At 37.3% G+C, this 25,855-nt stretch overlaps 2 protein-coding genes across 7 annotated transcripts; one reads left to right on the forward strand and one right to left on the reverse strand.

Moving 5' to 3' along the window:
- Nucleotides 1-1,979: 1,979 nt before the first annotated feature.
- On the forward strand, nt 1,980-8,212 carry LOC120071431 (isochorismate synthase 2, chloroplastic). Of its 5 annotated transcripts, none has more exons than XM_039023713.1 (15): nt 1,980-2,339; nt 4,152-4,390; nt 4,484-4,601; nt 4,713-4,829; nt 5,143-5,289; nt 5,391-5,465; nt 5,549-5,617; nt 5,905-6,023; nt 6,144-6,201; nt 6,512-6,622; nt 6,712-6,796; nt 7,143-7,213; nt 7,348-7,440; nt 7,529-7,619; nt 7,860-8,212. In XM_039023713.1, the coding sequence occupies exons 1-14, from the start codon at nt 2,010-2,012 to the stop codon at nt 7,571-7,573; spliced, it is 1,677 nt and encodes a 558-aa protein (XP_038879641.1). In that variant the 5' UTR covers nt 1,980-2,009; the 3' UTR covers nt 7,574-7,619; nt 7,860-8,212. The 5 variants fall into 5 exon arrangements, 2 of the variants coding, with proteins under 2 accessions (XP_038879641.1, XP_038879640.1); XM_039023712.1 differs by having other exon boundaries at nt 1,981-2,339; nt 7,116-7,213; XR_005480260.1 differs by lacking the exons at nt 7,529-7,619; nt 7,860-8,212 and having other exon boundaries at nt 6,749-6,796; nt 7,348-7,398.
- A 129-nt stretch (nt 8,213-8,341) lies between these two features.
- On the reverse strand, nt 8,342-11,413 carry LOC120071433 (hypersensitive-induced response protein-like protein 1). 2 transcript variants are annotated; one of them, XM_039023714.1, is made up of 6 exons: nt 11,205-11,413; nt 10,358-10,555; nt 9,871-9,991; nt 9,640-9,731; nt 9,463-9,559; nt 8,342-8,852 (listed from the first exon to the last, which is right to left on the reverse strand). In XM_039023714.1, exons 2-6 carry the CDS (start codon nt 10,544-10,546, stop codon nt 8,491-8,493), a joined length of 861 nt encoding a protein of 286 aa, XP_038879642.1. In that variant the 5' UTR covers nt 10,547-10,555; nt 11,205-11,413; the 3' UTR covers nt 8,342-8,490. The 2 variants fall into 2 exon arrangements, with proteins under 2 accessions (XP_038879642.1, XP_038879643.1); XM_039023715.1 differs by lacking the exon at nt 11,205-11,413 and adding an exon at nt 11,089-11,195.
- Nucleotides 11,414-25,855: the final 14,442 nt, after the last annotated feature.

The raw sequence follows: 25,855 nt of genomic DNA on the forward strand, positions 1-25,855 counted from the left end.
CAAGGGTTCTGGGTGGTCGGTCGATGACTGGACGACAGCGATAACAGAGAATAAGAAGAAGAAGAAACCAACTAGCAAGGCTCTGATACCATGTGAAAGATGTATGTATCAAGTATATCTTTACAAGGAACTATATAGAGGTATAAATACTGTATGAACGCCCCAAGAATAGAGCCTAACCAAATTAACCAAATCCTAAAGACTCTCCACAGGAGACCTAGTATACATTTACTGATCGATTCAACGATACAAAGCACGTTTAGTGACCAAAGGCTTCCATCAAACACTAAGTATTGATTTCTTTGACACTTTAAGTCCTGTGGTAAAGGCATCCACCATTCGTATCGTGTTGTTTCTTGCAGTTTCAAATGGGTGGTTTCTCTGCCAATTTGACTTCAACAATACATTTCTTAATGGCATGCTCAATGAGGTTGTCTATATGACCCAACCACCCAGTTTTGAAGATTCATCTCGTCCAACTCATGTCTGCAAACTCCACAATTCTATATATAGTTTGAAACAAGCCCCCTGTGCTTAGAATGATGAGCTTAAATCGTTTCTCTTCAGCTGTGGTTGGGTCATATAGACCAGTTGACCCAACCACAGCCAGTAGAATAGTCTGATGCTTCTCTATTCTTTTTACGTAACTCCATTACCATTGTTCTACTTCTAATTTATGTGGATGATGTTATAATTACTGGAAACAATTCTACTCTCATCTTGAAATTAATTGCCATACTTGACTCACGTTTTGCTCTAAAAGACCTAAAGAAGTTAAGCTCTTTTATGGGCATTGAAATCACATACTTACCCACTGGTCTTCATCTAAATTAGTCGAAGTATATTAGTGATTTGTTAAAACGGCACAATATGTCTAATGTGAAACTGTGTCCAACACCCACTGCCTCTCTTTATCTCTTTCGCTTAATGATGGTACACCGCTTTCAGATCCATTACAGTATCGTAGTGTTCTTGGAGCCCTCCAGTATCTTGTTAACATAAGATTGGATATTGCTTACATTGTCAATCGGCCCAGTCAATTTCTCAAAGCCCCAACAGATGTTCACTAGAAAGTTGTCAAATGTATTCTTCGATATCTCAAAGGTACGACTTGGTATGGCCTCTTAATTCAACCTAGTTATTCTCTGCCAATAACAACATTTTTTTATGCTGACTGGGCATCCAATGTTGATGACTGGAACTCCATTGCTGCTTATTGTGTGTTCCTTGGCACCTCTCTTGTGTTCTGGTCCTCCAAGAAGCAATCAACAGTTGCTAGGTCTAGCATAGAGTCAAAATACCATGCCATTGCTCATATTTTGGCTGAAATAACATGGCTATGTCAGTTATGGAGTGAGTTGGGGTTTCATTTGTCGGGTAAGCCAGTAATTGGTATGACAATATTGAAGCAAGTGCTCTTGTCTCTAATCCGGTTTTCCATGCTCGGACTAAACGCATTGAACTTGATTTTCACTACATTCGTGATCAAGTTCTCAACAACCATCTTGAGGTTCGATATGTTCCTATTGAAGAACAGATTGCAAACTACCTTACCAAGCCCCTTACCCTTAATCAATCCTCTTATTTGCATTGCAAACTCGACTTATGTGAGTTAATACCTCGTTTGAGGGGGGATATTGAGATAAATGACAAAGCGGTCAAATGATAATTGGGTTCCTACTGACTATGACGTGGACTCTGATGTGGCAGAAAGGTTTCATATCTATTTTGGAATCCATTTAGATTTCCTTTCTGTTACTAGGAAATCAACCATGATGCTACAAGTGTAATATTTGTTATATTATTTATGCGGAATTCCTCACTCTGCTCGCTTTCATTATTTTTCATTCTTAACCTTATTCCAATCTGTTTTGGATTTTATTTAGAGAGAGAAGATGAAGGGAAAAATATAAAAATTTTAATTTTAATTTTAAAAATTATATTTTTTTAAAAAAAAGGTGGGTGGGGGGGAAGAGTAAGGACACGAGTTAGAGTGACTTAAAAAAGAAATGAGCATTTCCAAAATGACTGTTTCTCGTAGTCAAAATTCAGCCACCAGACAGTGTGTTGGGTTTGGGCAGCGTGTGAGTCGGTGCCGCCGCATTCCAGCAGCCGTACCTTGGCCGGGGCGGGGGCGGAGGTGGGTTGTTGGGGAGGTTTGTCAGTCGGCGGCGATGGATGGGTGCGGAGGAGACGGCGGAGGCACCGTCGGGACAATTGAGACTCGAACTTTCCCGGCAGTTCAGACGGCGGCTTTGGCGACGGAGAGTCTGAGAAGAGGAGTGGCGAAGTTGAAATTGGAGGCACCGGCACTAACTTCAGGGATTATTCGACTCCAAGTAAGCAGTCTTTTGAAAATTTGAACCTCTTTGAAATAGGTCCATTTCATTATTTCTTATCTCTTCTCTATCCGTGGAGTGGAATACTGCCACGTCGCCACAATAGTTAAATGACAGTTTTGTTCTTTAATTTCATTGTTATAATTAAGCTTCTCGATACTCATAGTTTCTTTTCTTTTTCTTTTTCAATTAAAAAAATTATTCTTTTTACTACTATAAAGATGAAGATTCGAATCACAAATCTCTTTATCGATAACATATACATTATAACAGTTAAACTATGTTTGTTTTGACTTGATACTCAATAATTAAGATGTAGATAGATATCCACGATCTTTAAAATATATGGACCACTCTTCTCAGTGTCAACTGCTTTTAGATGAAACTTACGTTTATAAAATATAAACTTTTTAGTATAAGAAAATGAGGCAACAGTAGGGATTTAAAAAGAAAAAATTTGGGTGCAACACATTTTGTGTGCAATCTCTACTGCACCCCAATTAAAAGTTATTATGTGTCGATTCATTTTTTTTAAAAGAAATATTAAAAAAATTATTTTTTCTATGTGTGCACAGGAAGGAGGAGCATGACTTAAGTATTGCTCATTTAAAAATCTCTACTTCAAGGGTAGTAATATATGTTAGTTATTACTAAGTCATGATTACTTTGATGATTATGCTTCTGAAACAATGTGATTCTTGGAGATAATAAGATTCAACTGAATAAATTTTCAATGAGGTTATCATAATGTGACGACCTCATAATGACCGTTGGATGTGGATTCTTTTTTATGCATTCAATGACAAAAAAAAAACTATTAAACTACATTGTGGCGATCTCAATCAACTATCACTAATTAGAGATCATTGGTGGATTCGTAGATCACATTCTCTCTTCATCTTCATCTGTTTGTTGTTTTCTTCTTCTCCTCTTCATTTTGTTGTTTTTCCTTCTTCATATTCGTTCTTTCTCCACTTATTGATTAGTGCCCATTCCCATAAGATTATTTTGTCTTCTAGAAAGAATACTTTGAAGAGTAAGGGAGTGAGAAAATGATGACGTGAGGTATGGAGAAATTACTCGAGGAGACCACCATTATATGCTAACAAATTTTCACCGTTGATTGTATGAAAAAGAAACTATAAGTATTTCAAATTTGTATTTAATAGTTACTGGTGACCAATATGCATATTGTAATATTGCGTTAGAAAACAACAATAGTGAATACTTTTTTAAGAAAGACAATTGCAAGAACAGGAAAAGAAAGAAATGATGTGAAGTGATTGCTAGATTAAAGGAGAAGAAGTGAAAATGGGGGAAAAAAAGATAATAATAGTAATCTACAGTTTGATTGGCTTTGGTTGACACAATAAGCTAGTTGCATCTTAACAATGTCACTTCATCTTTCCGTCAATTAATTAATGGTTATAAATTAAATGCTATTTAGGTTAACTATACATTTATTAAAATTATAAGTATCAGCCTAATATTTTTACTAAAAAGTAATTATTTAAATGTCAAGAATAGTTTTAAAAAGAGAAGAAAAAAAAAAGTAGAAAAGGGTAAAGTTTAGAGACCAAACAAATTTGAAGAACAATTGTTTTTTTTTTTTTTCTTTTGCCAAGGTATTGTAATTAAAGAAAGAAGAACAAAAAAAATTGGCCCAAAAGAAATATTAATGAAAAAAAAAAAAAACTTAATAAAATCATATTTTAAATTCTAAAGCTACTTCCTCCTGCCCAAATATAGCCACGGTGTGTTTTTCCCGCGAAAGATAACTTCTTTCTGAGATTGAAAGAGACTATTTTGCAGGTGCCAATCCAACAACGCATTCAAGCAATTGATTGGCTCTCTTCTCAGCCCCACCTTCTTCCTCGGACCTTCTTCTCCGGCAGAAGCAGAAGCAGAGCCATTGATTCTGCCCACAACACTTCCAATGGCAGCCATCCCTTCAACCACCACCACCTGCTCGGCGCCGCCGGTGTGGGCTCTGCCGTCGTCTTCCACCGCCTTCATTGCTTTTCGTATAATGATTGGGCGTCTATAAAGAGGTGAACTAATTTTGCGCCTACTTTCATTCACTCTGCCATCTGTTCGATGAAATTTCTACAATGGGTAATATTCTGTATATTTTAAAATTGAAGGTTCCTGTCAAAAAAATGCCCCCTGATTCGTGCTTATGGAGTTATTCGCTTTGATTCACGGGCCAACATATCGCCTGAGTGGGAGCCCTTTGGATCGTTTTACTTCATGGTCCCTCAGGTAGAGATGTCTGTTTTGTATCTTGTTTATCGCTACTGGATAATGGGTCGGAGGGTTTTGTTTTCTTTAGATAGTAATATAATTATACGAAAATGAATGTCAACCTTACAGGTTGAATTTGATGAGTTTGAAGAAAACTCAATGCTTGCCGCTACTGTTGCTTGGGATCATGCCTGTTCTTGGACTTGGGAAAATGCTGTCGAATCCCTTCAATCGACAATGGAACAGGTCTACTAAGTTATGCAGTTGAAATATATGATTGATAATTAGTTTAGTTGCTAATTTTAGATGAATTAGTTCTTAATTAGTATTTTGGATTTGATGAGTTATTTGTTTTAGGGTTGTATTGGGAGTTTTTCGAACCATTTGAAAATAGAACTTTGTTTTCGAGTCTTTAATCAGCGCTAAGAAATCTGGTTGACCGTGAATTTGGCCTACTCTCAAATCCACTGCAACAATTTGATTATTTTTGTTCATTGTTTTGAAAGTAAGAATATTTTCCCATAGATAATCATTCCCTTGTTAATGTTTTATCATTCAGGTTTCTTCCAATAATGTAAATCTACAAAAAGATCTTCCACTGATACCCATACATAGCTACACTCACGTTCCTAGCAAAACATTCTGGGATCGTGCAGTTGACAGGGCGTTGCAAGAGATCGACAGAAGCAACTCAGAACTCACCAAGGCACTCACCAACTTTGGAATTATATCTTCCCTCTCACACTCCCCCTCCCAACATTCTTCACTCTTACCACTTCCTTGATTTTGATATCCTATTAAATTTAGGTTGTACTTGCACGTAGTACCCGAATAGTGACGAGTGTCGATATCGATCCTGTTACATGGGTAGCATGTTTACAGGTAGCTTTTTATGTTGCTACTTCAGTTTATATATGACACTTTATGCAGTAAATATTTTCTAAATCTAGTTTTGATCGTATCAGAAAGAGGGAAAAAACTCTTATCAGTTTTGTGTTCAGCCATCTAATGCTCCTGCCTTCATAGGAAATACGGTATGTACAATATGTTATCTTGTGATAATAGTGCGTATACTTCATTATATCAGTCTACCCTTTCATGTTGTTGCCTAATTCCAAAAACCTTCTTCGAAAAAATGGAGCTTTGTTTTTTTTCTCTAAAGATGGGGAATGTCTGTGATACGGTGCTGAAGATGGGATACTCATGAAAGATGTTTTCAATTAGTATTCTACCCGTTTGGCTTGTATATTCCCTCCTTTATTTATTTTTATTTTCATTTATTTTCTTACTTTTTTTGGGGACTTTGATATGTTTGTAACAGCCTGAGAGACTGTTCCATAGAGAAGGACTTGGCATTAAAAGTGATGCCTTAGCTGCAACCCGTGCAAGAGGCAGATCACCTATTGAAGATATTAAAATAGAACATGATTTATTTTCAAAGTTAGTTTCAATCTCTAAATTCTTATTTTGTCTACTGGATGATGCTGTTACCCTGTTGCTTTTAACCAATGAGCTATGGCTGGAGACTGGAGTTTCACTAACTCTACTTTTTATGTGCAGCCCAAAGGATGACCTTGAGTTTTCTATTGTGAGGGAAACCATAAAAAAGAAGTTAGAGGCAAGTTTGATCTACAGTCTTACTCTTTCTATTGGTGACATCAAATGATACTTTTACAGTGGCATGTTATTGTTATCCCTGGTAACAACCTGTCCTAATAAGTATGGCACGTAGCTGCACCGTGCTACAAAAATGATATTTGTAGTGCTTCCAAAACGTGAATGTGTTCTATTTTTGGTCATCGTATTCCAAGCACTGAACAACATTTACATTTGATTCTCCATAAGTGGCCAAAATTTAAAGGCAGTAATGAAGAGTGTCACATTTTGAGAATGTTGCAAATTCTTAGCCAGCTTAATCCTGTTTGTAGGCTGTATGTGATGCGGTAGTCGTTGAACCACATAAATCAGTGAGAAAACTTCCCAGAATTCAACATCTGTACGCCCAATTGACTGGCAGATTGAGAAGCGAAGAGGATGAGGTAAAAATCTCCAAATATTACATCTTCCTGTTCACCAAACTTACCTCGCGAGAATATAAAGTTCTAACCCCACTTTTTTGCTTAAAAAGTTCGAAATTTTATCTACGCTTCATCCAACTCCCGCAGTCTGTGGATTGCCAACAAATGAGGCTCGCGATTTAATTGCAGAAACTGGTAAGTGAACTTTGACTGAAAGATCCATGGGGAGTGATCCTAGACTTTTTGAAGAAAATAAAAAAGTTTGTTTCTTGTTCATAACTGAACATACAATTAGGTAAGGTAAAGGTTAGTCTGTTCCCTCTTCTAAATTCCTAGAGATTCTTTATATAATCTCCCCCAGCCCGTCCAAGTTATCGATGGTTTCCTTTAAACGCTGATTATGGGTCCTGTAATTTCATCGTCGGCCAAATCTGGGATTGAAACACAGGTCATCTATTATAGCATCTTCACCTGTCTGTATTCATTTAACAATTTGGGAAAGTTTTTGATGCAGAGGTATTTGATAGAGGGATGTACGCAGGGCCTGTTGGTTGGTTTGGAGGAGGAGAGAGTGAGTTTGCAGTAGGCATCAGATCAGCATTAGTGAAGAGAGTAGGCGTCTACCATATGAGCTAAACAAACTTAAATACTTGCATCAAATCTTTACTCGATTTTAAAATTTCTAGAGCTTAGACATCATTGTTTGCCATAACAATTGTCCGAGTTCTGAGAGTCTTTGTTTTCAGGGTCTTGGTGCCTTGATCTATGCGGGAACAGGGATAGTGAAAGGAAGCAATCCGTCTTCTGAGTGGGATGAATTGGAGCTCAAGATATCTCAGGTACTCTGGAACCTACATCTTTTTTCTTGAAAATGATATTTAGTAGCTTAATTTTCCTTCCTAATAACTTTGAGCTGCATATTTGCAGATCACTAGGTCGCTTAAACTAGAAGTGGCTCAAGCACCCAATTGATTGGTGAAAAGATCGTCTGCGAAAGTAAGGTTTAGGAAGCCATAAGGTGAGTTGCGTTTTACCCCTCCAAATCCAAATTCAATTGACGAACCAATAGGCTTGAATAGGAACTTAAGTTGCAAATACCCATAAATCCAAAGAAGTACATATATATAGTATCACTGAATTCGAACTTCATAAATACGGATCTCAAACACCCAAGGTTTGACCATATAGCTTTGTTTAATAAACTGTCTCTGGAAGTTTCAATCTGACGGCTATTTATTTAAATATGTGCATTTTCCAGTGACAGGGACCACAAATAATAGAGGTGTAAGTTTGGATAGCCTCTACTTATAAGCTCTATTCAGGTCCCTTCTGCAGTGGCTCGAGCCAGCAAATGGTTTGTTCATTCTTCGTTTTGTTTTGGCTATTTTGATCACCAGGCCACATTCGTAATGTATATTGTCCAGTTGCTGCTTCTTTTCTCTCTCTCTCTCTCTCTCTCATTTTTTAAAAAGTGTAACCGAATATTATAGATTCAGTAACTTGCATGAATAATATGAAAATGAATAAACTTTGCAACCTCTCATCATATAAGACAGTGATGGGGTTCCTAAGGAGAAAAAACACGGCCAAGCCAATCAATTAAACTGAAAATAGACCTTGTGAGATAGATTTTAGTTTGAAATCAGTCATTGAACCAGATTCTTCGTATTTCTTTTTCTTGGTTGCAAGATAAGAATAGGATTTCCATCATCTTTGAGTCTCAGGTTGCCAATGTAAATGTCATGGAAGCATTCATTGGTATTAAGTAGTAAGAAAATTTTCCATAGCTGAAATGTAAATCATTGACAATATATGTCACTTGAGAAGCGAAAATCACAACACACTGAATACAATCTTATAGACAAACATCATTGTAACTTAGAGTTGGACTAGTGAGAAGAAGAGGCACCCTGAAGAAGTCCATCGCGAATTTGCGATGCGACATCTCGAACAGCACCAGGTCCATGAGGTATAAACACAGAAGTTGATTTAGAGGCAGCTCCAATTTCTTTCATGGTGTCAAAATACTGGGTCACAAGCACCATATCCATAACGTCCTTTGCCGTTGTCCCAGGAACATTAACAGAGAATCCCAAAACACTGTCTCTTAAACCATCCACAATTGCTTGACGCTGCCGAGCAATACCCAAACCAGACAAATACTTGGCTTCAGCTTCACCCTCAGCTCGCTTAATCTGCAGAATTTTCTCTGCTTCTGCCTTCTCATTTGCTGCCACCCTTAATCTAGCAGCTGAACAGATATCCAATAAGAAAAGAAATCAATAATCATCCAAATGTCTGGTTAACAGCAATGATACAACAGTTTACCATCCATTCTTGTTCTGGTAACTCATAGCAAAGGTATGAAAATTATTTAACTATACGAAGTTAAATAAAATAAACTTATAACATTGTATAGAAGGGTGGCATTTGATCAGTTATTGGGTATTGCTAAACCACCAATTAATCCAAAAACCTAAGCTAATAGATAAAAGTAAACTTAATATTATATTCACACTTTAACATTCTCTTTCACTTGTGGGCTTGAAATATGTAAAAGACCATCAAGTGGAATTGGGGAGGAAATAACATTCCAGGGGTTTGAACACAATTTTTTTTTTTTTTTTTAACAGAAATAACGGCTTTCATTGAGAAAAAATGAAAGAAGAACAACTTCCATTTTGATACCATGGTAAATCACCAATTGACCCAAAAGCTTAAGCTAATAGGTAAAGGTGAATTTAATATTATATCAACACGTTAATAGAATAACAAGTATGCATAATAACAGAATCCGAACTAAGCTAGAGGCAAAAAGAAAAAGAAGTCCAGATTTTGAATATGAAGGATTGGATTATTACCAGCATTAATTTCATTCATTGCTCTCTTAACATGCTCGTCTGGTTCTATATCAACAATGAGAGTTTGAACAATCTCAAAGCCATAAGCCGACATAGCCTGAAATTAATCATTCACAAATTAAAAGAAAGTTGGACTTTGCTTCCTAACACTAAAAATGAATGAGCAAAAAAGATTACCTTCTCAAGTTCATCTTCTACTGCTTTGGCAATATCATTTTTCTGCTCAAAAGCATCATCCAAGTTGAGCTTTGGGACACTTGCTCTGATCACTACAGATATGCAAGAAGTTTCTCAAATTTAAAGGAGCATGCTTTCAGAAATATGACAAAAAAAGAAATCAAACACACTTTACAACATGAACACGTTTAACTAATATGTTTTAACAAGAAGAAAAGAAAAAGAGTATACCATCAAAAACATAAGCCTGGATCTGGGACCTTGTATTGCTAAGTTTGTAGAATGCATCACTTGCTTTATCTGCCAATGCTCGATATTGAATAGAGGCAACCACATTGACGAACACATTATCCTGAAGAATAAAATCACCACTAATTTTAGGAACAAAGCACATTTTAAGTCAGACTGAAGAATTCATTCCAGGGGCTTGGCTATTAACAAAGCAGGTTCTTGTAGTATCCCATCTTATAAGTTATAACTATCTTTGGAAAGTACAACAAAGAAATAAGAGTGTCATGGTGTATTCATTATTGGCTACGCACGAACACAGAGAAGTAGTTATAACTTCTAAGTAACTTAATTACAAGCCAATTCTATATGTTCTTGCCTCAACACATCGCATGGAGAGAACGCAGCTAGGTAGTATAGAACAGTAACTATGATGCTGTATTATAAGACAGAAATGGCACCATCAAGTTATAAAGAAAGAGTATTAAACCTTGGTCTTGGTCTCACATCGCACATCCAATTGTTGCAACCGGAGAGACAGATTGCCAGCAATCTGGGCTCCAAGAAACCAAGGCAAGCAATGGCATCCTGGCTCAAGAACTTCCTCAAATTTGCCAAACCTCTCCCTGATAGCTACAGTGGATTGGTCCACTTGCACACAACAAAAAAGATTACCCATATCTTAAACCTTCACAAAAAGCCAAAGAAGAATCAGATGTTTGGACTCAAAGAAAATCTGTAAAAACAGTAGCTATTGCTATGAAATTCCAGTTATAAGACCCTTGTTAGTTAAGTATTTTGGGTAGGCAGAAGCCAAGAGAAGCAAAACTAGCAGAAGAGGAAGAAAGTAGAGATTTGTCAACTTATGAAGATCACAAATAGAGCAACAACCGATGACTTTCAATCAAAATATTAATATTCATTCCCTTGGGTTTTAGTCAAACCTTCCAAAGAACTAAACCATGTCCCTTCCCCATTATTAATGAATATATTAATATTCAAACGTTTCAGCTGCAACGTGCAACCACAACGTGCAAAGCTGGAAACACAATAGGAAACATCAAGAAACAATACGTAATTCCCAGATACAAAGTTCTATTACTAAGAGGAAAAACCTAAAGAATGCCGCCATAGACACTTCAGATGATCCAGAAAGAAATGAAGGGAGAAAGGAATGGGAAAGTTTACAAGAAATTTAGAGAGATGAAATCATAAGCACACCTCAAACAGAACAAACGCACCAAACAATCAAAGAAAGCGAGAAAAAGAACCAGACCCAGAAAGAAATGCAGCCCAAAGAAAGGAAGAAAGAAGAGTAAAGAGAAGGAAGTTTGTACCTTTCAACCTTCACAAATCCCACTGCGATTGGAATTTAAGGGCGGTTTGAGAATAAGAATCAAGTTTATAGAACTGGGTTTCGATTAGAACTTGGATCAGCCCCCAGAAATTATGAAAGAGACGGGCCTCTTGACCTTGAGGAAAAAGAGTTGTAATTTCCCGATGATAAACAACGGGCTAAAATTCCTCCCTCCGATATCTTCTATGAAATATCTTTATCTTTGTGAGTTTCTATCAAGTTAATGATAAAAGAGAAACAGGAATTTTTGAGAAATAGACCTTTTACATTTTTCTTTTGGTTCCCATTTATGAGTTTCTCCCTATAAAATTATGGATTTAATAGAGTATAAAATTATGGATTTAATAGAGTATACATAAGTTATATTTCATATTTTCATATATGTATTTAGTAGCAGAATTTAGAAATTGAATTCTAATTCAAATAATTGTAAACTAGTTGTAATTACCAACTAAATATTAATTGACAATAAATTGTTAACTTATTTATGTACATGTTTTAGGTTTAAAAAAAAACTTGTATAATTATTGTTTTGTAATATTATATAATTATGTTATTTTCAAAATTTGTATTGTTTGGATCACAGAATCCGAAAATGATTTTCAGACACAAATTTTGGATTATCTAAAAGACATATATTTACTAGTAAATCTAAAAATATAAAACAAATCTGAATTGTGAACCAAAATGGCTCTAAACAATTTAGCTTATCCACATCCCTTTTCAATTCAAGTAATTGAATAATAGACCAAAACAAACTATTTGTTTTCACCTCTTTCAATGGTCAAATTTAAAATAATAATAATAATATCTCACAAATAAATTAATTAATTAATATTTTATGGGTCCATCCATAATTATTGAACTGAAAAAAGAAATCTTTATTTTAATTATATTTTCATTTTTAAAAGGTAATTTCGAATTGAATTGTAGGTTTGAATTTTCATCTCATATTGAATAGTTATACTACATTTCTTTTAAATAAAAGAAAGTTTGAAATTTTCAATTATCTTTATCTCTAATGTGAATTTGTCTCATCATTGTCCACCTCGATTGAACGGTTGATTAGTAGTTCTGAATTTGGAATCAAGGATTAGTTGGAAAATGTCTTAATTATTTTATTTTAAAATAGTTAGCGAATGGTGATAGGATCCGGAGTTACATACTTGATACATAGAATTTAAGATAATTGAAAAAAAAAAATCACAAGATGATGACAAGTCAACTCTAACAAAAGGTAAAGAAATTAGATTTGGATATAGTTTTAAACTTTGGAAAAAAAGAACCAATTTTTCAGAAAGAAAAATAAAACCACAGACAATTCAAAGGGCCAATAAGATTCTGTCTACATGCACATCCCACAAGGGACAAAAGTGACGACAATAATAATAATAATAACAAATTATGACTTTTTTTAGCGACGAAAAAGACAGAAATTAAATATTTCAACCTCACAAGTTACAATCATTCCTAGAAATATGTTAGAAAATTCATAGGGATCTGTTAAGATATAATTATATGTTTACATATTCTAAAACCTATTTACAATTGTTTTCTAACAGGAAATAAAACAAGGTTTTAACATAGGTCATCACGTACATTTCTTTGTGTAAAATTTTGAGAAGTTGAATGTCTTGCCTGTTGTATGTTGGTATACAACTTTACATTTTAAAAAAAATTAATTAACTATATATATTTTAATGAAAAATACATTTACAGTCATGAACAGTGGAACAAGATTATTCCAAATCACAATCATGAATGAACAATACATTTACAGTCGACTTCAAACAAGCGGTTATACAAATAATTAAAGAAATTACAGCATGTAAAACTCAAATGCACAAAGGAAAAAGCTGTACGAATAATCGCAGATGCGTCTCCACGCTCCCTTGCGCACAACCGCTCGAACAACAACAACCTCGAACGCTCGATCTACACGACTGCAACACAGCAATGAACACTGCACGAACACTTCGTGCTCGACCTCAACGATCACCTTGGCCACGAACTCCTCCGGAACAGCGCAAACGACCTCCAGAAAACCTCGACGGTGTCGAGTTGAGTTTAACACCACCAACAAGGCTACCTTGGTATTCTCGGTGTGAGAATCCAAAGGGTGGGCTATGTTCGGAGTTGGTATGAGGCAAACGAAGGAGGAAACACTGATCGCATACACGACTGGACAAGTGGGAGATGGCGGAGACCTATCGTATAGGTTGATGCCTAATCGTTTAGATAAAGCTAAGCGATCGTTTAGCAAAAGCTATGTGATCGTTTAGCTCGGTCTATCGCCTATAGACATTACATGATCGTTTAGTTAGGGCAAGCGATCGTTTAGCAAAATTATACGATCGTTTAGTAAATATTGTACGATCGTTTAGCTCGCCCAGCCGTCGTTTAGTAAATCCGTATTTACTTGACGACTACGTGAGTTTCTTTTACGCGAGAGAGAAAACTCAAAAAAAAAAAAATTACGAAAACTTTTCAGTGTTTGTAAATCATCTTTTCAAAATAGGAAAACCACTTTCCTTTTAAACTCGCAATTACCATGAATCCAATAACCACCCACTCATTTGATTATTTAAAGAAAAAGAATTAATTATCTAATAATTAATATTATTATAAATATAAATGATAACCAACTTATCATACTCTATTTATAACCTATAGTTTTAATATTTCATCTCATGAAACATATAAATCATAGTTCTTTTTTTATTCCATGGTATTTAATGTAAATCTCATTTACATCAATCCTTCACTAGATATATTTCATACATCGTACCGATTATATTATAAATAATCAAAAAACCTCTTATCAATTTAAACATTTCAAATCAACACCAAGAACTAATCCTCAACTGAATCCATTAAGCTACCAAGGGGACCTCATGGACCTGTAGCTCGAACCTCCAACGGTACGTGATTAACTTACTAAACTCTTTAGTCACAGGATCCACCATCCGTTAACTGTCAGGCATTCCACTAAAGACCGACAGCTGAACTCTCCTTACCACAGATATATTATGTGTCCATCTTAACCAATCAGCAGTACGACAACCCTTCACAGATCGCTTGTAAGTACAGCTAGGCCAATAATCGTTATGCCCCTATAATTACATTTGTCTCATTAAGTACCATTGATCCCTCTAATGAACATAAGTCATAGTTCTACTATGACTGAGTCTTCTCTTCCAAAGAGAAGTTGTGGCACTATGTTCAAACCCTAGAATCAGCCTTTAAGAGAGCGATCTCTAGACTTATCCCTGCTTCGAGAAAGAAGTGAATTCCATCTTGTGGATTGAGTTCCCAGCTCCCAGATCAGACAAGTCCCAAAACGATAGGTGTATTGAGTTGGCAATTTGGCCAATTTCACCCATACTAATCAAAGGATCGCCTTCAAAGGTAGGAGTTCTCAAAACACTCAGGATTGAGGTCATGTCACCTATGGTCGTTTAAGTGAGATGTAAGTCTCTAGTATCAACGGCGTTATATACAGAGTCTAGTCATCTCGTGGTCTAGGTCTTATACAAACTCTTTGTATAGGACACCCCCGTTCGCACGTCTCCACATGAATGGTCAGGATTCTACCTTTGTAGTAGTTTAAAACACTTGCAAACCTCTACAAAGCGAACCATATCCGTAATGTCACCGAGAATCACGTATCCCACCTAATCCTTATACTAGAGACCTATTATGTTATCACTTAAGGCATGATCCACTTGTATACACATATACTTGCTTAAGTTCACACACAAGATAACCAAGGAGCTTTGTTTATTGGATATGAGATAACAATTATTTTATTCATTAAACAATGTGCATCTTTACAAAACAACGAGACTCCGGAAAGAATTTGGACACCAATCCTAACAATCTTCCACTTGTCCTAATGACTCGGGAGACTAATGTACAATATACAATAAACTAGGGCATACCCCAGTATCATCTTCCCACTTGCCCTAGACAAGATGTTGTGTCCCATAGACCTAGACTTTCTAGGTGACTCTCGAACACGTAGCCGTGAGGGCTTTTGTAAAGGGATCAGTAATGTGTGCTCGCGATGCAATCTTCATGACTATCACATCACCGTGATGCACAATCTCCCTGATCAAGATGATATTTCTGTTCTTGTGCTTACCCCGACAATGACTCTGAGGCTCCTTCGAATTTTCCACAGCCCTGTTATTATCACAATACAGTATGATAGGCAATCCAACAACTTCCAAATCTGAAAGGCACTTCCTCAGCCAAACAGCCTCTTTAGCTGCTTCACAAGCCGCTACGTATTCAGCTTCTATAGTGGAGTCCGTAAGGCATCCTTGCTTGATGCTTCGCCAGACTACAACCTCTCCATTCAGAGTAAACATTGACCTCGATGTCGATTTGCGAGAATCTCTGTCGGTCTGAAAGTTAGTGTCCATGTATCCTGTAAGGATTAGATCCTTATCTCCATACACAAGTATGTAGTTCCTCGTTCTCCGAAGATACTTGAGGATCATCTTGACCACCATCCAGTGATCAAATCCAGGATTGGACTGATACCGACTGACAATCTCTATTGCATAGCAAATGTCGGGTCGAGTATACAATATTGCATACATCAAGCTTCCTACAGCAGAAGCATAAGGAATCTGTCTCGTCTCCTCAACTTCTTGAGGTGTCTAGGAAGTTAATCCTTAGACAGAACGATTCCATGCCTGAAGGGTAACAAACCCCTCTTGGAATCCTACATTCTATACCTGATCCATATTTGATCAATGTACGATGCCTAAGACAGGGCTAACCATTTGTTCTTGTGATCCCAAATGATCTGAATCCCGAGAACATACTGTGTCTCACCTAAATCTTTCATTTGGAACTGGGCAGCTAGCCAACTCTTAATGTCAGTCAGATACCCTACATCATTCCCAATGAGTAGGATATCATCCACATACAGTACCAGGAAAGCTATTGAGCTATTGATGATCTTCTTGTAAACACAAAGCTCATCAACGTTCTGGTCAAAGTCAAATGACTTGACAACAGTGTCAAATCTGATGTTCCAAGATCTAAATGCTTGTTTTAGCCCATAAATGGACCTATTAAGCTTGCAAACTCTTTGCTCTTGATCTGGAACTATGAACCCTTCTGGTTGAGTCATATAAATGGTCTCCTCAAGATTACCATTAAGAAAGGCAGTTTGACGTCCATTTGTCATATTTCATAATCATAAAATGTGGCTATGGACAGGAGAATCCTGATAGACTTGAGCATGAAAACAGGTGAGAAAGTTTCCTCATAGTCAACTCCCTCAACCTGGGTATAACCCTTTGCCACGAGTCTAGCCTTAAAGGTTTGTACCTTTCCATCTACACCTCTCTTTCGCTTAAAGATCCACTTACACCCAATAGGTCTTACCCCATCAGGTGGATCAACAAGCTCCCAGACGTTATTGAAATACATAGACTCAATTTCCTGGTTCATGCCCTTAACCCATTCATCTTTGTCAAGATCCTCCATTGCTTTCTTAAAAGATAACGGATCCTCGACCCCATCATTCGTAATGACGTTTTGGGCTTCAGTCAAACCAATGTAGCAATTCAGTGAGTTCATAACCTTCCCACTACGTCGAGTGAGTCTCAACTCTTGAGTTGGTTGACTAAACGTTCCAAGAAGATAGCATTAGTGGAAACAAACACTTTGTTCTCACCCGGATCGTAGAAGTATCCTCCTCTCGTTTCCTTAGGGTAGCCTATAAAGAGGCAAGCCTTCGAACGCAGTTCCAACTTCTTTGGGTTAGTCGCTAGCACATGTGTCGAATAGCCCTAAATCCTGAAGTGGCATAAACTACCTTTACGACCTCTCCATAACTCAAAAGGTGTTTCAGAAACACTTTTCGAGGGAACGTTGTTCAGGATATAACATGCAGTCTGCACTGCATAACCCCTAAACGAGTTTGGAAGATGAGCATAACTCATCATAGACTGAACCATGTCCAACAAGGTTCTGTTTCTCCTTTTTGATACACCATTTTGCTGAGGTGTACCAGGGGCCGAGAGTTGGGACGCAATCCCATGTTTTATGATATAGTTCTGGAATTGGAGGTCCATATACTCTCCACCACGATCAGATCGTAGTGTTTTTATCTTCTTACCTAATAAGTTTTCAACTTCAGCCTTATACTTCTTGAACTTGTCAAGGGCTTCAGACTTACATTGCATTAAGAAGAGATACCTAAACCTTAAATAATCATCTATGAAAGAGATGAAATATTTATAACCACCTCGAGCTCTAACATTCATCGGACCACAGAGGTCTGAATGTACAAGCTCCAAGGCTTCCTTGGCTTTGTAACCTTTTCCAGTAAAAGGTCGTTTGGTCATTTTGCCTTCGAGGCATGATTCACATATCGGCAAGGAGTTTTCTTCTAAACTCAACTTCTCAATCCTATTGAGGTTGATGTGACCTAACCTAAGATGCCAAAGATGGGCGTTTTCCTTTGGAGAAACCTTTGGTCTTTTTGCTATTGTTGCCGTACTGAACATTTTAGTGTTAAACAGGGCTTTTATGACTAATGGCCTTGGTACATATAAGTTATTTTCTATTGAACCATAACCAATCTCCATTCCATTCTTGAAAATAAACACTTTATTCCTAGAAAAGGAGACGATATAGCCTTGTTCAATGAGATAAGAAACCGAGATTAAGTTACTCTTAATATGAGGAACTACAAAAATATTATCCAGTAACAGATGACGTTTCTTGTCAACAAATAACTTCAGCCTACCTACAGCAACAGCTAAAAAGACCTCACTAGTACCGACTCGAAGAGTCATATCTCCCTGTGGCAATGTTTTCCAGGAACTGAATCCTTGGTAAGAGGAACTGACATGATTGGTAGCACCTGAATCGAGGATCCAGGTAGAATCATCATTCTCTACCAAACATGTCTCCAAGACCAATAAATCATATTTACTGTCTTATCTCCTCTTTTGGAGAGTAGTAGAATCGAGGTCGTTTGCCACGAAATTCGTTTCACACGATTATTTCCACTGTAAGTAATCAGTCATTTTTAAAAACTTTAAACGGAAATACTAACAAGTTGCTAAAAAGAAAAACATATTGACCTACATTAGGTTTTAAGCAAATACTCGTTGTAAAACAAAACAACATCCAATAAGGTTTTAGCAAAACTAACATGAACCCCGTGTGATATCTAGTTTTGCAATGACGCTTCAAAGGTTTAGGACAAAAGCCGTCGAAGGGAGGTCAGTTACCCCTCCTCTGAATTGAGAAGTTCTCAACCAATCATTAATGCCATAACAACTCTTGCTCTTATAACGACTAGCCATCATTGATTTGGCCAAGAGATCATTAACTTATTTAACAATCTCTCGTAAATGTGACCCGCCATTTTAAACCCTAGAGGTTCGTCCCAAAAGGCCAATCCGGAGAGAAAAAAATCCGATTGGGGCAAAACCTAAAGCGACCCTATCCATTTCTGGAGTTCACCTTAATATTGACCAACTGCACAAAATCAATCCGAAGGGGGACGCTCCGAAGGCGACACGAGGACATACAGAATGATCTCATGTTGTGAACCAATGATAGAGACCATACGACGTGTTGACACACACCTTTCACCCACTTACCATAAATACTCTCTCTATCCACCTTGATATTGACTCATGCAAACACCATCCAAAAGGGGATGCATCTTGGGAACCACGAGGCCGAGCATGAATCTCACGGTGTGAACATACCGGGAGAAACGTGAGTGGAATCATAGACATATCTGATATGCCTCTTCCTCCCACTGAGTATTTTATAACCTAGGGTTTAGCTTACTTAGAAAAAACACGGCTAAGAATTTTAACTAAGTGACTTTTAGGTTTTCCCAAGAGTAACATTTACCGATAGTGGAATAATTTTTTATCATCATCCATTAAACTCTTTAACGGAATCTTTGACCAAATCGTCGCATGCTTGTTAAAAATCTATCTAATTCACCTTTCCAGGTAGGTTCCTAGGTAAGGGTGTTACGTTTCCATCAACTTAAGAACCCCAGCCTAACCAGAACCCATCTTAGACAAAAGGTCCCTTATAGATAGGTTTACAACAAATTTAATCTTTTATTCAACCAATTTTAAAAGATTAACCTAGATTACTAAACTCTTTAGAGCCACTTGAACTTAGGTCTATCTCAATCCAATTTTAAAACCCTTTTAAAAAACTTGAGTTCACCCTAAGTCCGCATGCAACTCTGAATTATTGATTTTAGATCTAATTTCCTTTATAACACTTATAAACGGAAACAACCACAATGCTAGGCTAACACATGCAAGGCATTCATAACGATTATAAACAGCGTAAGTGTCATGCTCAATGCATTGACCATTCATTGCTACTTCTTTTATATAACACTTATACAAAACCACAATGAAACAAGCAAAACATGCTTCCATTCATCCTTAGACTATAACATTTATAATAAAAGGATGATGCATAATAATGCTCAATGCATGCAAAATATAACTCTTATATTTCATGATGCATGTGTATGCTTTCAAGTAATTTCTTCATGCAATATTATAACATTTATAATATATGATTCATGAATAATTGCACAACCCAAGGTGGGTTTTAACTATATGACAAACACTTTGACATATAAGTACCATACATCACATGAATAAACAACCAATGTTGATGAGCCGGGTAAAATTGCCTTATAATCACAAAAGGAAAGCTAACTATTACAAAGACAAGGAATCTCCGGTTCAAACAGGTGAACCGGGTCTTGAACCGCTCGGACAAAGCATCGCTTCTCCAACCATCGTGTACCAAGCATCCTGCGGTCATTTACACGATAAAACAAACGCTTTGCTCTATTGCTTATCCGCGCTCCCAGAGTTAAACGATCGTTTAACATTTCCTAAACGATCGTTTAGAAAAATCCAAACGATCGTTTAAATATTACTATACGATCGCGTACCTTTACAAAGCGATAAAGCTTGAAGTACACGATCGATTAACGTGCTCCACATGACGCCCGCCTTCCACAATCGTCTAAGCGACTACGATGCCGCGAAGCACCATCGCCTAAGCGATGCTTAGCTAGCGCCTCCATATCGCATACGCGTGATCACATAGGTAGTGACTAAGAGATGAAGCTTGCTAACTACACGATCGTCAAGCGCGCGCCTTCTACTAAACGACGAGCATCGCATGCTCCCACTACGATCGTCTACCTCCAGTGCCTATGCGATCGGGCAACCAACGCTATGCGATATGGTAAACAATTTATCCCATCGCTTAGCATTAGCTAAACGATCGTATAGAAAAATCTAAATGATCGTTTAGTTAAATCCCAACGATCGTTTACCTGAGGCTACACGATCCGACCAACATTTGGTCTTCTTCTTCATTGAGATCTGCATCGCCATGCATCGAAGCTTCATCCTGAACAACTCGACGAACTCAAAACTTTTGAATTACAGACTCGATTGCGATGTTAATTTTGCCTAAAAACACAGGGGCCTTTACAATTAACACTTTGTAATACCGAACGCTTTAACAAAAAGGCAATTTAAACCCAAAACATTCATCAACGCAACCACAAATGCAGAAACTGGTTAACCACAAATGTAGAAACCCACCGCGACTGTAAAATGCGTTCAATTCAGATTTGTAATTTGAAATATCAAAGAACCTGGCTCTGATACCAATTGAAGGAAATCTGATTCGACATTTCCATGAGCAGCAGAACAAGATTATTCCAAATCACAATCATGAATGAACAATACATTTACAGTCAACTTCAAAGAAACCGTTATACAAATAATTACAGAAATTATAGCATGTAAAACTCAAATGCACAAAGGGAAAAACTGTACTAACAATCGCAGATGCGTCTCCACGCTCCCTTGCGCACGACCGCTTGAACAACAACAACCTCAAACGCTCAATTTACACGACTGCAACACAACAATGAACATCGTACGAACACTTCGCGCTTGACCTCAACGATCACCTCAGCCACGAACTCCTCCACAACAGCGCGGACGACCTCTAAAAAACCTCGACGGTGTCGAGAGAGTCTGACACCACCAACAAGGCTACCTCGGTATTCTTGGTGTGAGAACCAGAGGGTGGGCTCTGTTCGGACTTGGTTTGAGGAAAACGAAGGAGGAAATACCGCTCGCGTACACGACTGGGCACGTGGGAGATGGCGGAGACCTATCGTATAGGTTGATGCCCAATCGTTTAGATAAAACTAAGCGATCGTCTAGCAAAAGTTATGTGATCATTTAGCTCATCGTTTAGCTCGGTTTGTCGCCTACAGACACTATACGATTGTTTACTTAGGGCAAGTGATCGTTTAACAAAACTATGCGATCGTTTAGTAAATACTGTACGATCGTTTAGCTCGCCTAGCCGTTGTTTAGTAAATCATCTTTTCAAAATAGGAAAACCACTTTCCTTTTAAACTCACGGTTACTATGAATCTAATAACCACCCACTCATTTGGTTATTTAAGGAAAAAGAATTAATTATCCAATAATTAATATTATTATAAATATAAATGATAATCAACTTATCATACTACTTATAACATATAGTTTTAATATTTCATCTCATGAAACATATAAACCATAGTTATTTTTCTCTTCCATGGTACTTAATGTAAATCTCATTTACATCAATCCTCCACTAGATGTATCTCATACATCATACCGATTATATTATATATAATAAAAAAACCTCTTGTCAATTTGAACATTTCAAATCAACACCAAGAATTGATCCTCAACTGAATCCATTGAGCTACTAAGGGGACCTCATGGACCTGTAGCTCGAAGCTCAAACGGTACATAAATAACTGAATAAATTCTTTAGTCAAAGGATCCACTATTCATTAATTATTAGGCACTCCACTAAAGACCGACAATTGAACTCTCCTTACCACAGATATATTATGTGTCCATCTTAACCAATCAGCAGTGCGACAAATCTCAGATCGCTCGTAAGTATAGTTGGGCCAATAACCATTATGCCTCTATAGTTACATTTGTCTCCTTAAGTACCACAGATCCCTCTAATGAACATAAGTCATAGTTCTACTATGACTGAGTCTTCTCTTCCAAAGAAAAGTTGTGGCTACTATGTTCAAGCCCTAGAATCATCCTTTAAGGGAGCAATCTCTCTACTTATCCTTGTTTCGGGTAATGAGTGAATTCTATCTTGTGGATTGAGTTCCCAACTCTCAGATCAGACAAGTCCCCAAAAAGGTAGGCATGTTGAGTTGGCAATCTGGCCACTCTCACCCATACTAATCAAAGGACCGCCCTCAGGCAAATTTCCCAAAACACTCAGGATTGAGGTCGTGTCACCTATGGTCGTTTAGGTTTGATGTAAGTCTCTAGTATCAACGGCGTTATATACAGAGTCTAGTCATCTCGTGGTCTAGGTCTTATACAAACTCTTTGTATAGGACACCTCCGCTCGNGGTCTAGGTCTTATACAAACTCTTTGTATAGGACACCTCCGCTCGCACGTCCCCACATGAATTGTCAGGATCTACCATTTGTAGTAGTTTACAACACTTGCAAACCTCTACAAAGCGGGTCGTATCCGTAGTGTCACCAGGATCAGGTATTCCACCTTAATACTTATACTACAGACCTATTTAGGTTATCACTTAAGGCATGATCCACTTGTATATCACATATACATGCTTAAGTTCACATAAGATAACCAAGAAGTTTTGTTTATTGCATATGAGTAAATGCCAGAATTAAATAACAATTATTTTATTCATTAAACAATGTGTATCTTTACAAAACAACGAGACTCCAGGAGAATTTGGACACCAATCCCAAAAGATACATGATCCTAGTGATACTACGGATACGGCCCGCATTGTAGAGGTTTGCAAGTGTTATGAACTACTACAGATGGTAAATCCTGACCATTCATGTAGAGACATGGTGTCCTATACAAAGAGTTTGTATAAGAATGAACCACGAGATGATTTGTCTCTGTATATAACGTTGTTGATACTTGAGACTTACATCTCACCTAAACGACCATATGTGACATGACCTCAATCCTGAATGTTTTGGAAACTCTTGCCTTTGAGGGCGGTCCTTTGATTAATATGGGTGAGAGTGGCCAGATTTCCAACTCAACATGCCTACATTTTTGGGGATTTGTATAATTTGGGAGCTGGGAACTCAGTTACACAAGATGAAATTCACTCTTTCCCCGAAGTCGAGGGAAGTAGATAGATTGCTCCCTTAAGGGCTGATTCCAGGGCTTGAACATAGTGACCACAACTTCTATTTGGAAGAGATGACTCAGTCATAGTAGGACTATGACTTATGTTCATTAGAGAAATCAGTGGTACATAAGGAGTTAGATGTAACTACAGGGGCATAACGGTTATTGGCCCAGCAGTACTTACGGGTGATCTGTGAAGGGTTACCGCACTATTGATTGGTTAAGATGGACAAATAATATATCTATAGTAAGGAGAGTTTAGCTGTCAGTCTTTAGTAGAGTGTCTGACAGTTTAACGAATTGTGAATCCCGTGACTAAAGAGTTTATTCAGTTATTCACGTACTGTTAGAGCTTCGAGCTACATGTCAATAAGGTCCCCTTAGTAGCTCAAAGGATTCAAGTTAAGAATCAGTTCTTGGTGTTGATTTGAAATGTTCAAATTGACAAGAGGTAATTTGATTATATATGGTATGATCGGTATGATGTATGAGATACATCAAGTGGAGGATTAATGTAAATGAGATTTACATTAAGGACCATGAAATAGAAAAAGAGTTATAGTTTATATGTTTCATGAGATGGAATATTAAAACTATAGGTTATAAATATACTATGGTAAGTTGGTTATCATATGTATTTATAATAATATTAATTATTGGATAATTATCTATTTTTCTCTAATAACCAATTGAGTGGGAGGTTATTGGTGATTTTCATGGTAACCGTGAAATAAAAGGAAAAATGTTTTCCTAAATCTAGTAATGTTGCATTGAGAGTTTCTATTCTCAGAAATTATTCACAGTGGTTGTCAAGTAAATAAGATTTAATAAACGACAGCTGAAGAGAGGCTAGACGATCGTGGAGTATTTATATACGATAGATCACTCAGCTGGCCAATTAACTAAACAATCGTGCAGCTTTTGCTAAACGATCGCATTGTATTTGTTAAACGATTGGGTATCATCTATACAATAACCTTTGACATCTCCCACTTGCTCAATCGTTTACATGATTGCTCTTCCTCCGGTCTCGTCCTCTAACCAAGTCACACAGAGCCCACACTTTTAGATTCTCACACTGAGAATACCAAGGTAGCTGTTATGATGATGTCATACTCAACTCGACATTGTCGAGGTTTTTGGAGGTCATACGTGGCGTTCGTGATCTTGGAGATCGTTGTGTTCGAGTTTGCTGTGATCGTGCAGTTGCGGTCGTGGTGTACGAGCATTCGTGTGTTGTTGTCTTGCTGTGAACGATCGTTCGTGATCTAGGGAGATTGAAGATGAGTCTTCAAAGATATGTGTGCTCTTTCACTTGATCGTATAATAAAGCATGTTGTAATTTTGTTTTATGCATGATTGTACGTTTCCGTTTCTTGTACTGTAATTGTTGTTGTTCAAATACGAAAGAAATTTGGAACGATCCTTCCGCTGCTCATGAAAATCCTCTTGTCCGATTTCCTTCACTTTTAACACTCCATTTAGGGGTGTACATAGTCCGGGTTGGGCCGGGTTGGAAGATTTTTGTGGACCAACCCAAAAATTCGGGTTGGCTAATAATGAACCCTATTAGTTCTTTTTTGGAGGGTCAATCCAACCCAACCCAAAATTTTCGGGTTGGGCCACCAGTTCTATTTTTTTTTTTAAATTTGACTGTTATTTTTTTTAACTTATATATATATATTCAGGTCGGGTCGGGTTGACCCAACCTTGAAATGGGGTAACCCCAAACCCAACCCGAATTTAATATTTTTTAACATTTTTAACCCAACCCAACCCAAAATAAAATCTAACCCAACCCAAAATAAAATCTAACCCAACCCAAACCAGCGGTTTGGGTAGTCCGGGTTGGTCGAGTTACCGGGTTTTTTGAACACCCTAACTCCATTGAGGAATTCTACTATATTTGTCGTCATCTTGTCATACCTATAATGGACTTCATAAATCCTTTCCCACCATTGTAATCTAACCTCCTCAAGATAAGCCGTCAAACTAGGATATTGATGGAGCTTAGCCCAATACATCTGAAACTCAGACATTCTATAAGCTTTTGCCACTAGGTAGAAGTGTAGGATTATGTTCTTATTCTTGAATTTGTCAACCAATTTGTTCCAAATATGGTATATACATAGGGCATGAAATGCATCAAGGAATATACTTGCAACAGCCTTTGCAATTGAGATGTGACGATCTGATATAATCACTAAATTGAGAACGTCTCCTATTGAAGCCTTCAAATGAGTCATGAACCAAGTCCATGATGCATTATTCTCACCATCTACAATATTGAAGGTGATAGGATATATGTTGTTATTGCCATCGATACACGTTGTTATTAAATACACACCTTTGTATTTCTCGTGC

Source organism: Benincasa hispida, chromosome 2 (genome assembly GCF_009727055.1).
Source record: "Benincasa hispida cultivar B227 chromosome 2, ASM972705v1, whole genome shotgun sequence".
Lineage (NCBI taxonomy): Eukaryota > Viridiplantae > Streptophyta > Magnoliopsida > Cucurbitales > Cucurbitaceae > Benincasa > Benincasa hispida.

Bases quoted from the DNA above. Each gene is read 5' to 3' on its own strand.
- LOC120071431 (XM_039023712.1), top strand. From the start codon at position 2,010: ATGAGCATTTCCAAAATGACTGTTTCTCGTAGTCAAAATTCAGCCACC. The intron at 5,618-5,904 runs GTATGTACAATA...TGTTTGTAACAG, and splicing joins CTGCCTTCATAGGAAATACG to CCTGAGAGACTGTTCCATAG. The intron at 7,441-7,528 runs GTACTCTGGAAC...GCATATTTGCAG, and splicing joins TGGAGCTCAAGATATCTCAG to ATCACTAGGTCGCTTAAACT.
- LOC120071433 (XM_039023714.1), bottom strand. From the start codon at position 10,546: ATGGGTAATCTTTTTTGTTGTGTGCAAGTGGACCAATCCACTGTAGCT. The intron at 9,992-10,357 runs GTTTAATACTCT...TTTATTCTTCAG, and splicing joins GATGTGAGACCAAGACCAAG to GATAATGTGTTCGTCAATGT. The intron at 8,853-9,462 runs GTAATAATCCAA...ATATCTGTTCAG, and splicing joins AATGAATGAAATTAATGCTG to CTGCTAGATTAAGGGTGGCA.